At 38.4% G+C, this 13897-nt stretch overlaps 1 protein-coding gene across 1 annotated transcript; it reads right to left on the bottom strand.

The window, feature by feature from the left end:
- Positions 1 to 1306: 1306 nt before the first annotated feature.
- TAF13 (TATA-box binding protein associated factor 13) lies at positions 1307 to 9266 on the bottom strand. Its single transcript, XM_059927123.1, is given in 5 exon segments — positions 1307 to 2372; positions 2375 to 2530; positions 4602 to 4699; positions 8216 to 8294; positions 9133 to 9266. Coding segments are annotated over 5 exon segments (480 nt in total). The 5' UTR covers positions 9160 to 9266; the 3' UTR covers positions 1307 to 2252.
- Between the last annotated feature and the right edge of the window lie 4631 nt (positions 9267 to 13897).

The raw sequence follows: 13897 nt of genomic DNA on the forward strand, positions 1-13897 counted from the left end.
AGAGCCATGCTGCCTTACTGTTAGAATTCAGTTAATAAGTAAGCTCATGAATCGAGTCAGTGTACACCTGTTATTTCTATCTGCCCAGCTTCTCTTTCCCTTTCTTGCTAATAGTAGTATCCAGCTCCCAGCCCCACTCCAAGCCCTTCTTCACCAAAGAGGTGGGGCATGGGATCCAGGCTACAGTACAACTTCTTCCTGGCCCAAGAATAATGACCAGAGCCAGGACAACCACACTCCTTGCTTGGAATCTTCTGTATTAGGAAGTAAAGTAACTCCCTTGATCAGGAGTTGGATGGATGGAACCCTAGAACTGCTAGCCATCATGTTCCCTTGACACATGATGAGACTCCTAAGAGAGTAAAACCAAAATTAGGATAAAGATGGGCAGAGTCTTGATTCTCTTCAAGTTCTTAGATCCAGTCAACTGTGGAGTCAACTCCATCCTTTCTTTCCCTTCTTTCAGTTGGAGAAGCCAAAAAATTCTTTTTTTTTTTTTTTTTTTGCTTATGCTATTTTTGAGTAAGTTCTAACAATTCCAACTTTAGAAAGTTTTAATACCAAGTCCCATAAAAAACTTCTTAATCCCAGGGTCATTAGCAAAATAGTAAGACTAATGGCACTGCTATAAGCTGAACTGTGTCCCCCTAACCCCCATCTGACTATATTGGAGAAAGGACTTTTAAGGTGGTGCTAAGGTTAAATGAGGTCATAAGGGTGGAACCCTTATCACACAGAACTGGTGGCCGTATAAGAGGGAGAAACAACAGAGGTCTCTCTCAGCCATGTGAGGACACAGTGAGAAGGCAGCTATCTGCAATCCAGGAAGAATCCTCACCAGAACCTGACCATGTTGGCACCTTATCCCAGGCCTCCAGTCTCCAGAACTGTGAAAAAATAAATTTCCATTTTTTAAGACACCCAGTCTGACATTTTGTTATGGCAGCCCAAGCTGACTAATACAGGCATCCAGTATAACTCGCCTAATGGCAGTTACTACCAGGTCCTTCTTCAGGGTGAAGTAGACCCTGACTAGCAAAAACAGTGATATTCATTTTTTGTTATTCCACTCTCAGTCTTGATTTCAGTTTAGACTAAAGTTGCTTTTTAACTGGTTTTTACTTTTTCAAATAAAAAGATCACCCCAGCTATCTTGAATCTCATTACCAATTCAGAAGCATTACAAGAATAATATGGAAAAAAAGTTTTTAGTGACATTAAGCAGCTAGAATTACATGGGGGAGAAAAGCTGATAAATCACATAGTCAAATTTGATAAATCACACAGTCAAATTCAAGTATTAATCTTTTTAATTTTTCATACTTTATTCCTTATATTGATAGGTTAAGTAAAATTTTCCTAAGTACTGATTCATAGATAATGTTTATAAGCGGCACACAAAACATTCAGTTTCACAAACAGTAATATCCAATGATCCCCTTAAATGCAATTTTAAATCCTTACTTTATGCTAAGTGCAAGAATAATACAGTAAGCTAAATACACACAAAACCTGTATATGCTGAACTACAAAAGTGGTTTCCATAGCCACACATGGTCTTAGTCAAGTACACGTTTCCACAATGAACAAGTACTAACAAATATGTTAATAAAACACTGCCCCAAATGCTTATCCTACCATCAGCTTTTTCAGCAATGCCATTCCTGCTACTGAAAACACTTATATTTAGAAGCTTTAATTTGACCTGGGGAAATGAGTTCTCTTAAAACCTGACAAACAGTATAAGCCCCAAAGATTTTAAATCAAATAGGTCTTCCAACACAGAAGCATTCATAGGAAACTTTTAGTTTCTCAAAAAATAAAAAAATTAAAATCAAAAAAATCACTCATTATCTAAAGAAGAGTATTAAAACAAATTATCTTAAGACAAATAAACACTCTTTAAAAAGGCTGTATTTTCTATCTTTTTCTCCTTAAAAGAAACACAAACCAGTTCACTATCTTTTAATAACTTAGACTACTGTAATCTAAAAACTTTAGAAACATGAAACACATGTCTTAGCTATCAAAGGTACCATTTAGATTTCACATATTAAACAGCCACAGTACAGCCTACAATGGCAAAAAATCAGAAGGAACTGAATGGTTTGCAAGGTACTTTGACGTACATGTGGTCATTAAAATCCAGTAAGTAATTCAAAGTATGGTAATATGATGGCAGGCAATTAAAGGCTCAAATAACACTCTAAAATTGAAGACATGAAAATAAAGACTGAAAACTTTGTGGTTCTCTATCTTTCATTGACATGGCTAGATATCAGAACCTTACTGTGGAAAATATAGTTATTAAATATGGTTTCCCCAGAAAATAATGAAGCTTCAGAAAGTACAAAAGGTGTCAAGATCCATAGTTTGCTTCATCAAATGCTTTTCTAGCTCGTTTCAATTCTTCATTCATAGTAAGCAAGTCTTTAACCCTAGCAAACTTTCTTGGGTCCTTTCGAATCAAGAAGACGATATCTTCAACTTGTACCCGACCTTGTCTTCCAATTGACATTGCCTTGTGAGTCTATTACAAAGAAACATATTAAATTCAATTAATTTTTTAAAAATCTAACATTTTATTCTTTTAACTTGTGTCTATTTAATGCTGGTGAGTTTGAAACTTTCTCTTCTAATTATTATAGCTATTCACTTATGAATTGTCTTTCTATTAATGTCCTTTGTCCACTTTCTACCGTTATTAGCAATGTTTCAATGCTTTATAGACATATTTTAATACTAAGGACATTAAAATTATCAAATTCATTGATTTAAAAAAATTTTTTTTTACATCTTTATTGGAGTGTAATTGCTTTACAATGGTGTGTTAGTTCTGCTGTATAACAAAGTGAATCAGCTATACGTATACCTATAGCCCCATATCCCCTCCCTCTTGCATCTCCCTCCCACTCTCCCTATCCCACCCCTCTAGGTGGTCACAAAGCACTGAGCTGATCTCCCTGTGTCATGCAGCTGCTTCCCACTAGCTAGCTATTTTACATTTGGTAGTGTATATATGTCAATGCTACTCTCACTTCATCCCAGCTTACCCTTCCCTGCCCCTCCCGTGTCCTCAAATCCATTCTCTACGTCTGCGTCTTTATTCCTGTCCTGCCCCTACGTTCATCAGAACCTTTTTTTTTTTTTAGATTCCATATATATCTGTTAGCATATGGTATTTGTTTTTCTCTTTCTGATTTACTTCACTCTGTATTTCAGACTCTAGGTCCATCCACCTCACTACAAATAACTCAATTTCATTTCTTTTTATGGCTGAGTAATATTCCATCGTATATATGTGCCACATATTCTTTATCCATTCACACTGATGTTTCTTTTTGTGTGTTTTGATATATGTAGCTTGTCTTCATTTGCATAAAATAATTTTATAATTTCTTTGTAACCACCACTTCATTTAAACTTTGTGTCCATCTCAGTAGCTGATAAATATTGGTGAGTGTCCTTAAAATCAAATCTCATCCCCTACCATTACTATTCATACTGCAAAAACAAAAATTCATCACAGCATTATTTCTAATGACTGAAAAAGGGAAACTAAATATTTAATAAACTGAACAAATTTGAGCACATCTAGTCAATTAATATTGTGAAGCCATCAAAAATATTAATTATGCGATGACACAGGGAAAATGTTGTAGACTGACCTAAGTTTAAAAGCAGGTTCTATGACTATACATACTATATGATTTCAATTTTATAAAGTTTAAAAATATGTGTAAAAAGACAAAAGAATATTCACCAAAATCTCAGCATTAGTTATCTCTAGGTAGAAGGATTACAGATTTTTATTTTTTCCCCTGCACTCTTTAATACTTTCTAAATTTAATCAATATTACTTTTATAAGCAGAAAAAGATTTTAAAAAATGCACTCTCTGACCCAATAATTTTACTTCTATTATTCTTTACAAAGGAAATAATCCAAAACACAGGGTAAAAATTTATAAGAACTGAACACAAACAAACTCAGTATTCCCATCCCTGCAAACATATCCAAAGAAGGGGGAAATTTCATGAGTATGGTCATTCAAACTTATCTACTCAGTTAAAAATAATATGTAAATAATTTCAATAGGGAAATGGTTAAGTATATTAGAAAATAATTTGAATGAATTTTATGCAGCTACTAAAATAATTGTGATTAGAACATAGGAAATATTAAAAACTTTGAGTAAAAAGAATGTTTACTATGATCAACAGTATGTAAAACACTGTGTATCTTTACATAAATACTGGAAGAGGGAAATTTATGTTGGATGATGGGATTATGGGTAATATTTTACATTTTATTCAAGGATCTGATAATTATGTCCTTATAAATAAAATTCAGAGGAGGGGGTAGAATATATTGTGTGTGTATGTGTGTGTGTGGGTGTTTGTGTGTGTGTATACACCCACACTTACATCTCTCTCTATCCTTAATGATAAATAGTAACCAGTAACTTCCACGAAACAGGCACTCAAATGGCACTCAAGCTTATTTCAAAAGGATGCCATAGTTCTAGTCTTATCTAAAAGTTAGAATTTCAAATCTATTCCTTAATTAACTAAGATCAATTACAAAAAAAAAAACACTTACCATTTCAGTGATGAACTCTATGACAAGGTCTTCAAGAATATCTACTGACTCAGTATAAGGATTCTGGTCATCCCCAAACCCATACATCATACACCGTACTGTAAAAAGAACAATCATTTTTGTTTAAACAAACTTGACCAATACTTTTTTCAAATTAGAACTGAACCAAGCTATAGAAGATATTGGTATAAAAGTATATTTACATTGTAGTTCTTGTCTCCAAGTCTGGATTTTGGTGTAAAGGGTATTAACCACTAGCTCATAACCAACTGTTCTTACCTAGCCTTCCCTAGGTAGGAACTCCCCTTCCCTCCCAGCTACTGAACCCTGATATCAATACTCCTTCCCTAATCTCTATTATCTACTCACCAACAACCCCAGAATACCTTTAAGTAGGAAACTTCGTAGCAGGAACAGGATGAGTAGCAATGGTTTAGCCTTTACTGGGAGTGTTTTCAGGTGAGGGGGAGGTCTTGGAAAAAAGAAGGCAAAATCCTTTCTGATACTACCATAAGGAAGAGGACATGAGAGAAAGTGCTCCAATTACCTTCTTATAGGAAGAACAGGTTAATCAAAAGGAGAAAGCAAAGGGTTTACTATACAGAATCTTGACATTTTATTCCCTGGATCAAAGCAACTGCCAGCAAAGCCCTTTCACTCTTCATCTGAAGGAACCATAGAAAATGCAAAAGAGAAGAAAAGTCTACAGAGTAATGAAAATAACTGCTAATAGCTAAAACTTATATAGCCTTTACTACATGCCAGGCACTGTTGTAAGCTCATTTAATCCTCAGGACAATCCTCTGAAGTAGAAACTACTATTATCCCCATTCTACATAGATGAGAAAATTGAGGCATAGAGTTTAAGTGATTTACCCAAGGTCACACAGATAGTGAGATGGAACTTGAATTTGAACCCAGATGATCTGGCTCCAGAGTCTATACTCCTACCCACAACAGTATTACACTTCTTGGTAATTTAGGGCAGATGGGATCCATATGGATTCTTATGCTATAGCCTATAAACTCCCAATCAGTCCATGGACGAGCTTTGAGAAGTCCTGGAACCCTACTGAAATTATATGTAAAAATTTTATACATTATTTGTGTGTGCATTTTTCTGGGAAGAAGAATCAACTCTTAGCAGATTCTCAAAGGGGTATATAAATACTAAGAAACTCTGTCATATGTTAGAAATGTTTTGTATCTTGATCTGACTGGTGGTTACAAGTGTATGTATATATGTAAAATTCATCAAGCTGTTCAATGAAGACTAGTGCTATTTATTGTATGTAAGTTTTACGTTTAAAAAAAAGGAAAGAACTCCTAGAACACTTCTAAAAGCAGGAATGAGTACATTAAGAATAATTCCTATTTAGGAGAAGCAAAAGCAGGCAGAACTAAGAAGACAGTAGACCAGGCCTGCGGAAGAAAAGAAAGGGGTGACCTGGAAGCCAGCCTAGGATAGAGAAGTACCCCTAGGGTTTATTCTGGCAAGAGCCTTTAGGTCCAGATACAGGAGGGAGAAAAGAAACACAGGAGCCAATATTTTTTCCCCTCTCTCTTCTTTGGATTCTGAAATTTTTTTTTGCTTTTTTTTTTTTTTGCTTTTTTTTAGATAATTTCAGACTTAGAGAAGAGTTGCAAAAATAGCACAATGTTCCCGAATCCCTATATCCAGTTTCCCCTTATGTTAACATCTTACACAACCAAAGACATTTCTCAAAACTAAGAAATTAACACTGGTACAAATACAGAACTTATTCAGATTGTACCAGTTTTTCCACTAGTGTACCTTTTCTGTTTCAGGATCCCACAATATTTAGTTGTCATGCCTCCCTAGTTTCCTCTGTCCTGTGACAGTTCCTCAGACTTTCCTTGTCTTTTTTTTTTTTTTAATTTATTTTTGGCTGCGTTGGGTCTTCGTTGCTGCGCATGGGCTTTCTCTAGTCGTGGTGAGCGGAGGTCACTGTTCGTTGCGGTGCGCAGACTTCTCATTGCAGTCGCTTCTCTTGTTGAGGAGCACGGGCTCTAGGCATGCGGGCTTCAGTAGTTGTGGCTCGTGGGCTCTAGAGCGCAGGCTCAGTAGTTGTGGCGCACAGGCTTAGTTGCTCCGCGGTATGTGTGATCTTCCCGGACCAAGGCTCGAACCCGTGTCCCCTGCATTACCAGGTGGATTCTTAACCACTGTGCCACCAGGGAAGCCCTTCCTTGTCTTTTATAACCTTGACACTTCTGAAGAATACTGGTCAGTTATCTTGTAGAATGTCCCTCAATTTGCGTTTGTCTGATGTTTTCTCATGATTAGGTTGTGGTTATGCATTACTAGAAAGGGAATCACAGTGATGATGTACCTCTTAATGCATCATATCAGGGGTATGTAATGTCAACATATATTACTGGTGATCTTAACTTTGATCACTTGGCTAAAGTAATGTCTGCCAGGATTCTCCACTGTAAACTTAATATTTTTCCTTAAATATTTTGAGGAAGATACCTTGTCATTTACATTCTGATGGGGAGAATTCATCAGTAGGGAAAAATACTTCACTGAAAAAGGAAAAACATATTAGACAGGAAGTATGTAAACTGCATTTGGTTAAAGGGTCTGTAAAGACATAAACAAACAGAAGTGAATGCTTTGAAATTTTGTGTTATATTAGCAAAAATTTTTTTTAAAAAAGAAGGTCTAGGAGAACAGATCTTGGTCAGTAAGGCATAGGAAGATTCAGGTAAGACAAGGAAAAGGCTGTGAAGATTCCGAATTCTTGTCATCACTCTGGGATGCTCTGGTGTAGGAATCCCCTTCTTATGCCAACGTAAGTAAAACCACGTACAAATGGAGTATATAACATCAGAGATGGAATAAGGAGTGGTCAACTTAAGGTGAGAAATTGAGATACAGAAAGGGATTTGAATGGCAAAAAAAAAAGACATACTGACTGTAGTTTCAAGAGCATTTGGGAACTGCTTACATTTGAAGCAGCATAAATAAACCAGGTGATGTGTCGCCTCATCAGGACTGGGAGATGGAGAGCACTTTCTCACGGTGCCTTTCAGGGGCTGGCCTCGATCATCAGTAGTAGCAGCAGCAGCAGCTACAAAAGGTCTACTGAGGGAACAGACTAGACAACCAAAACCTTATAATCTCTATGCCACTGGACTGCCTCACATTGTTCACCATCTTCCTGCCTTGTCCATTGCCTTAGTCCAAAGCCCCAATTTAATTCCTACCCTCAGCACTTGTTCCAGGATCCAAAAGAACCTTCGGCTTACAGTCAAAGGAGTCCCTGCTCCTACTGCTGAAAGGTAAGGGACAGCGAAAGTAATGGAGGTATGTTCTTAGGCCCTGAATTGAAACATTGATCACATCTCTTTACTTAAAAAAAAAAAAGTATGTGGGTGTGTGTGTGTGTGTGTGTATACACGCATATATATAAATATATAAATTGGGGTTAGGATTATTACTATCTATGATTCACAGATTAAACAGAATTTATATGCAAGTCTGAGAATATTGTCCCTACAAGGAAACACATTCAGAACAATAAATCTTTGAACCGACATACCCAAAAGTTTTTATCTATACAAAATCATTGTCAAATACTACTTACATTCTTTAGAAAAAAGTCTCTTTCTTTTACCCTGTCCACCTTCTGCACCTCCTCCAATTTCTTCATTTTCTTCCTCAAACTAGAAGTTAAAATGTATATATAGATACGTCAAGCACGGCTTTTGACTTTTAATTAACATTTTTTTCCATCTTCAACACTGATATCATGCCAGAAAGCCTAAATAAAGCAAGCAGCAAAAAACCATGAAAACCTTAGCATTTTGGGGGCCTTACAACTATCCTGTCCAACTTCAGACTCATACAGGAATGGCTTCTACAATGTCCCCAACAACTGTACTGCCTCTCCTGGAACAGTTCCAACGACCATACATTCTTTTTTTTAACCAACAAAGTTGGCCTATTTCTAGACAGTTTTACTATTAAAAGAGTTGATATTGAATCAAAGTAAGCAAAACTAGTATTTACTAAGCACTGCTTACACAGTGCTAAGAACTTTCCTCAAGTAAGACTTAAGCCTATTTTATGACATGAAAACCGAGGCTCAAAGTTAAATAACTTTGCTCACAGAGAACAGAGATTTTGAAACCCATGTTCCCTGACTTTGAGTCCATTATTTTTCCACTACTTTACAATAAGTATATAGTTTTGTTAGCAGTTGAATTGTTGGTTCATAATGAGGGCTAACAAATACTAGCTTTGTCCTCTGATGATTCTCTAGGTGTTTCAAAGGGTGTCTGGCAAATATGGACCAAAAGCAAAGGGCAGGGGACCACCCTCCTACTCTTCCTGCCCCGCGTCCTAAGATTAATCGGAACAAAAAGCCTAGCACGGGGTGAAGTCCCCGATTCTCTCGGCTGAATTCACTAAGGAAAACAAACCCGACTCTCTACTCGGCCTCCGCTACTGTGCCCGAGAGACTGAATAAAAAAGTGGGATGGAACAGAGGCGGTCACTCACGGTGGGGTCTTCTTCTTCATCTGCCATTCCAGCAGCCAGCCACCTCCAAGGCGCGCCCGCCTCCCACAGAGCGGGTTTTACTACTTCCGCGGCCTCACTTCCGGTGACGCGAGGAGGCGGGGCGGGGCCTAGTTGGAACCCCGCCTGCGGAAGTGGAGCGTGCGCGTCCCGCCCAGCGGTGGAACCATAACAGTGCTAAAGGAGGGAAGGGTGACGTCTTGGCAAGAAGGAATTAAAAATTAGCAACGAAAAGGAAATCACTGGCTAGGTGCCGTGTATCTCGCTGTCACCTTGAACTTGCTTCTACGTTATCAGATCACCGCTTCCTCATTCGGTATTGCGAAGCTTTGGATCATTGAGGGGCTAGCCAGGGGTGTATTTAAACAGTTTCAACAACTTAGAGTTCCACTATGATTTATTGCCAAGCTTATTGGTTATTGGGGATATTGTACTTCGCTACCAGTTCTCAAGGGAATGTTATCTCCCCTTAGACTGAGGATTTAATTTTTTGTGGGTTTGTTTGTTGTTTTTTAAATCAGAACAGTGCTTGGGAAAACCAGGGACATTAGAAGGCTAAAGCTAGGGATATAAGGTGTTCTGCAATGCAAGAGATGATGTCACACAGGGAAAGATTGTTCCACAATACACTATTTCTGAATGTCCTGGTAAACATTCCTGTGAGTGAAAAATCTGTTCATAATTAGCTGGGCCTAGAACATAACTTTGTTAACATATAAACACAAAGCATTTTCCTATGCTTTTAAGGTACATTGAATTTTCTAGGAATGCAACTGTGAGATAGTAGAAAGTACATGTATTGGTCTCTGCTCACCCACCCCACCCCTCTTCCTGGCACAGAGCTCCTAAAACCCTTGTAATTTGCTAAGTGATAAGAGCACTAGAAGCAGCTCCTGTTCTAATGAGGCAACTCTAGGTGGGCTCCTGGATGGCTCCTGGATGGGAGCTGGTCACCAGAAAAACCAAGCCATGATTAGAAGCTTGGAATTTTCAGCCCTCTCCAGAGCGGGGAGAGGAACTAGAAACGGAGTTAGTAATTAATCATGCCTATACAAGGCATAACAATTGCCTTGTATTGCCTACTAATTCCAATAGTAGGAGGTTCAGAGAGCATTCAGGTTGGGGGGCACATCCACTTACCTGGAGGGTGATGCACCCCCAACTTCATGGAGGCAGAAGCTCTGTGCTCAGGATCCTCTCAGACCTTGCCCTATGTGTCTATTCATCTGTATCCTTTACCATACCCTTTAATGAACTGGTAAACGTGTTTCCCTGCATTTTGTGAGTTGTTCTAGGAAATAACCAAATCCAAGGGGGAGGAGGTCATGGAAACCTCTGATTTTTAGCCAAGTCAGACAGAAGTTGTGGGTAACCTGGGGACCTACTACTTTCGATTGGCATCTAAAGATGGGAGGAGTCTTGCGGGACTGAGCCTTTGATCAGTGAGATCTAACGCTATCTCCAGGTAAATAGCATCAGTATTGAGTTAAATTGCAGGACACCCAGCTGGTGTCACAGAATTGTTTGGTGTGGAGGGGGGGAGGGGGACCCACATATTTGGTCATGAGAAGTGTTATAAGTGAAGTGTTCAGTGTGAAAGTAAAGGAGAAAGATACATGGGAAGGAAAAAGCTGAGAGTTTTTCTCCAAACAGTGACTACCCTGAAATTGGAGAGATATAGTACTTTGTTTTATTTGCAACTTACCAAGAGCTGTGAAACATTTCAGGAAACAATGTCATGAAAGGCTGTATCACTTGTAATAGTTTGGATAGCCAAAACTCACTGGAGTCAGTCTGCATTTTAGCTCCTGCATTCATGGTGACTCTACAAATAGGTGCAAGCATCTGAAATCATTATACCCCCTAGTGTAGTCATACCTGAGCATTTACATATTGAAACACATATTATTATAATTTACTGTCTTTATTTTACTTTACATTATAGTTAGGACATTATATTTTATAGTTACGTGGGTAGTTAGGTTAGTTATTTATTACTGTGAAACAAATTATCCCAAAACTTAGTGGTTTAAAACAATGAACATTTATCACACAGTTTCTGTGAGGAATCTGGGCGCAGTTTAGCTGGATGCCTCTGGCTCAGGGTCCCTTATGTTGCAGTCGGGGTGTTGGTTGGGCCTCAGTCTGATCTGAAGTATTGATGGGGAAGGATCCACTTCCAAAATCACTCACGTTGTTGTCAGCAGGATTCAGCTACTTCAGGTTGTTACATTAAGGGCCTCAGTTCTTCACTGGCTATTGTCAGAGGGCTCCCTCCATTCCTTGCCATGTCAACTTCCTAGGGCAGCTGGCTTCTCTCAGAGCAGGTGAGGGAAAGAACCAGGAAGAACACCCAAGAACACAGTTTTTTTGGTAACCTAACCTTGGAAGTGACATCCCATCATTTTTGCCCTATGCTATTCACTAGAAATCAATAAATGCAGCCCACACTCAAGAAGAGGGGATTACACAAGGAGGAGAATACCAGGAGGCAGACATCATTGGGGGCTATCTGAGAGGCTGCCTACCATAGTAGGTTATATTATTTGTGAATTTCATTTCAGAATAATAAAGGAGACATTATATTTGTTATTTAAGGAGGTTTGTTGGGTCTGAAAGGGTTGAGAACTGCTATGTTATGTAGTAATGAAACACTGGCCTTGTCCAGGGAATCAGGTATAAAATATTCACAGTGTCCATTATCAGGGGAATGGATAGGTAAAATGTGCTGGATGTATACCAAGGTGTACTATACAACAATCAGAAGCAATAGACTAGCAACATGGATAGAGCTTAGAAACATAGTGCTAAATTTAAAAAGTAAGAAATATGAGATCTATAACAAAAGACCATTTATGTATATTAAACACATATACACATGAAAAATACATATTTTACAGGAACATATAAAAAAAGCATAGACATAAAATACATTAGGAAGGTTACAGGGTAGGAGACATAAGAATAGGGATAAAGAGAATGCATAAGATACATAACAAGTGAAGGACTTGGGAAGGGTCAGTTACAATAGTATGGCATGAACTGTGGAGTGTGAATAATTCAACATTCTGAGCCTGAGATCCAAAATGTAAAGGGAAAAAAAAAAAATGCAGTGTTGTGAGCAGAGCAGAAATAAAGCCCAGAGAGTGAAAAGTCATGGTGTGCTTCTAGAGGATGTTTCAGGTGGGTTGCCAGAGTCAAGTTTGTTGGGTGGAGATGCAGAAAATGAGGTTGGAATGAAACTGGAGTTTGAGTTTGTGAAAGGCCTTGAATATTCTCTTCAGAGACTGAACTTCATTCAAAGTGCAGAGTGCCTGGGAGGTCTTTAAGCAGAAGAGTCACATGACCCATCTTTAAAAAAAAGATCACTTCAGCAGGGAGACCACCTAGGATGAGAGCTGATTAGAACATGAATTAAGACGAAGGAATTTTAGGAGCAGAAATCACAGGACTTTGTGTCTGGATGAATCTGAGAGCTATGGAGAGAGAGGTTTATATCCAGATGGAATGCTATTAATATGAATTAGAAAGTAAAATGGAAAAGCAACTGGGGAGGGAAGGAAATGAGTTCAGTGTGAGTGTGAGAGTCTAGAGGTGTCCTGTAGACAGATGGAGGTGCAGGTCTGGAAATCCAGAGAAATCAGGACTAGAGAAAATGGCATGGGAGACATCAACACGGGGGCAATAGTTTAAACACTGCACAGAAACAAAAGTGAGAGAAGGGAGGCAACGGGCAGATCCTCAGAAAGAGTACATCACGGGACAGAGAGAGAAGAAACGGTCCAAGAGGCAGAAAAAGATAAAAGAAGAAAAATGAAGAGGAAGTGAGGGAGGAGGAAGGGAAGACTATACAGTTGACTCTTGAACAACATAGGTTTGAACTGTGTAGGTCCACTTATATATGGATTTTTCTCAATAAATACCTACTACAATAAATTACTTTTCAGCATTACCTTCATGAACTCTATAATCCAGTTCCACAAGGCCACTTTCAATTATTCATGCAACAAATATTTATCAAGCACCTGAACAGCACTTGCTATGGGACTGTTGATAAAATGACAACATAAATACACAGTTCAGGGTTCATGAACCTTACAATGTAGCAGGGAGACATGAATAAAATAGATATTGTATGCCTTGGAAGATTATGATGGGGAAAGGGGACCCAAGAAGGTCAGAGAAGACTTCCTTGTGCAAATAACATTTGAGCTGAGAACTGAGAGATGAATGGAGTTAGGCAGTGAATGAGGAAGGGGAAAGTGGGCTGTGCCCCAAACTTATACCATCTTCAAGCCTATGGTTACACTACTCCTTTCCCACTAGGATACCTTTCTTTTCTGTTGAAATGCTATATGCCTTTCAGGCCCAGCTAACATGTCTGCTCCTCCATCAAGCCTTCCCTGAGTGCTCCAGCTGAAAGCACTTTCTCTCCTACACTCCCACCAGCACTTACTTTTCATTTTCCTTCAACACTTCTTTCTAATGTATTTTCTGATTACTTATACACACAGCTTGTCTCGTACACTAAATCTTAAAACTTACTAAGAAAAGGGTCTGTTTCTTATTCACCTTTGAGCTCCCAAAGGCTAGCACATTCCTCAGACTCCCGGAACAAATATTTGTAGCATAAATTAATGCTTGTTTGACATCCCTTTTCAAATATGTTGTAATTCAATGAAGCTATTGTTGCAAGCTGTGCCTTTGGGACTGAACTTACTCTTTGGTTAAGCCACAATCCCATAGT

The sequence above is a fragment of the Balaenoptera ricei genome, chromosome 1 (assembly GCF_028023285.1).
Source record: "Balaenoptera ricei isolate mBalRic1 chromosome 1, mBalRic1.hap2, whole genome shotgun sequence".
NCBI classification, from domain to species: domain Eukaryota; kingdom Metazoa; phylum Chordata; class Mammalia; order Artiodactyla; family Balaenopteridae; genus Balaenoptera; species Balaenoptera ricei.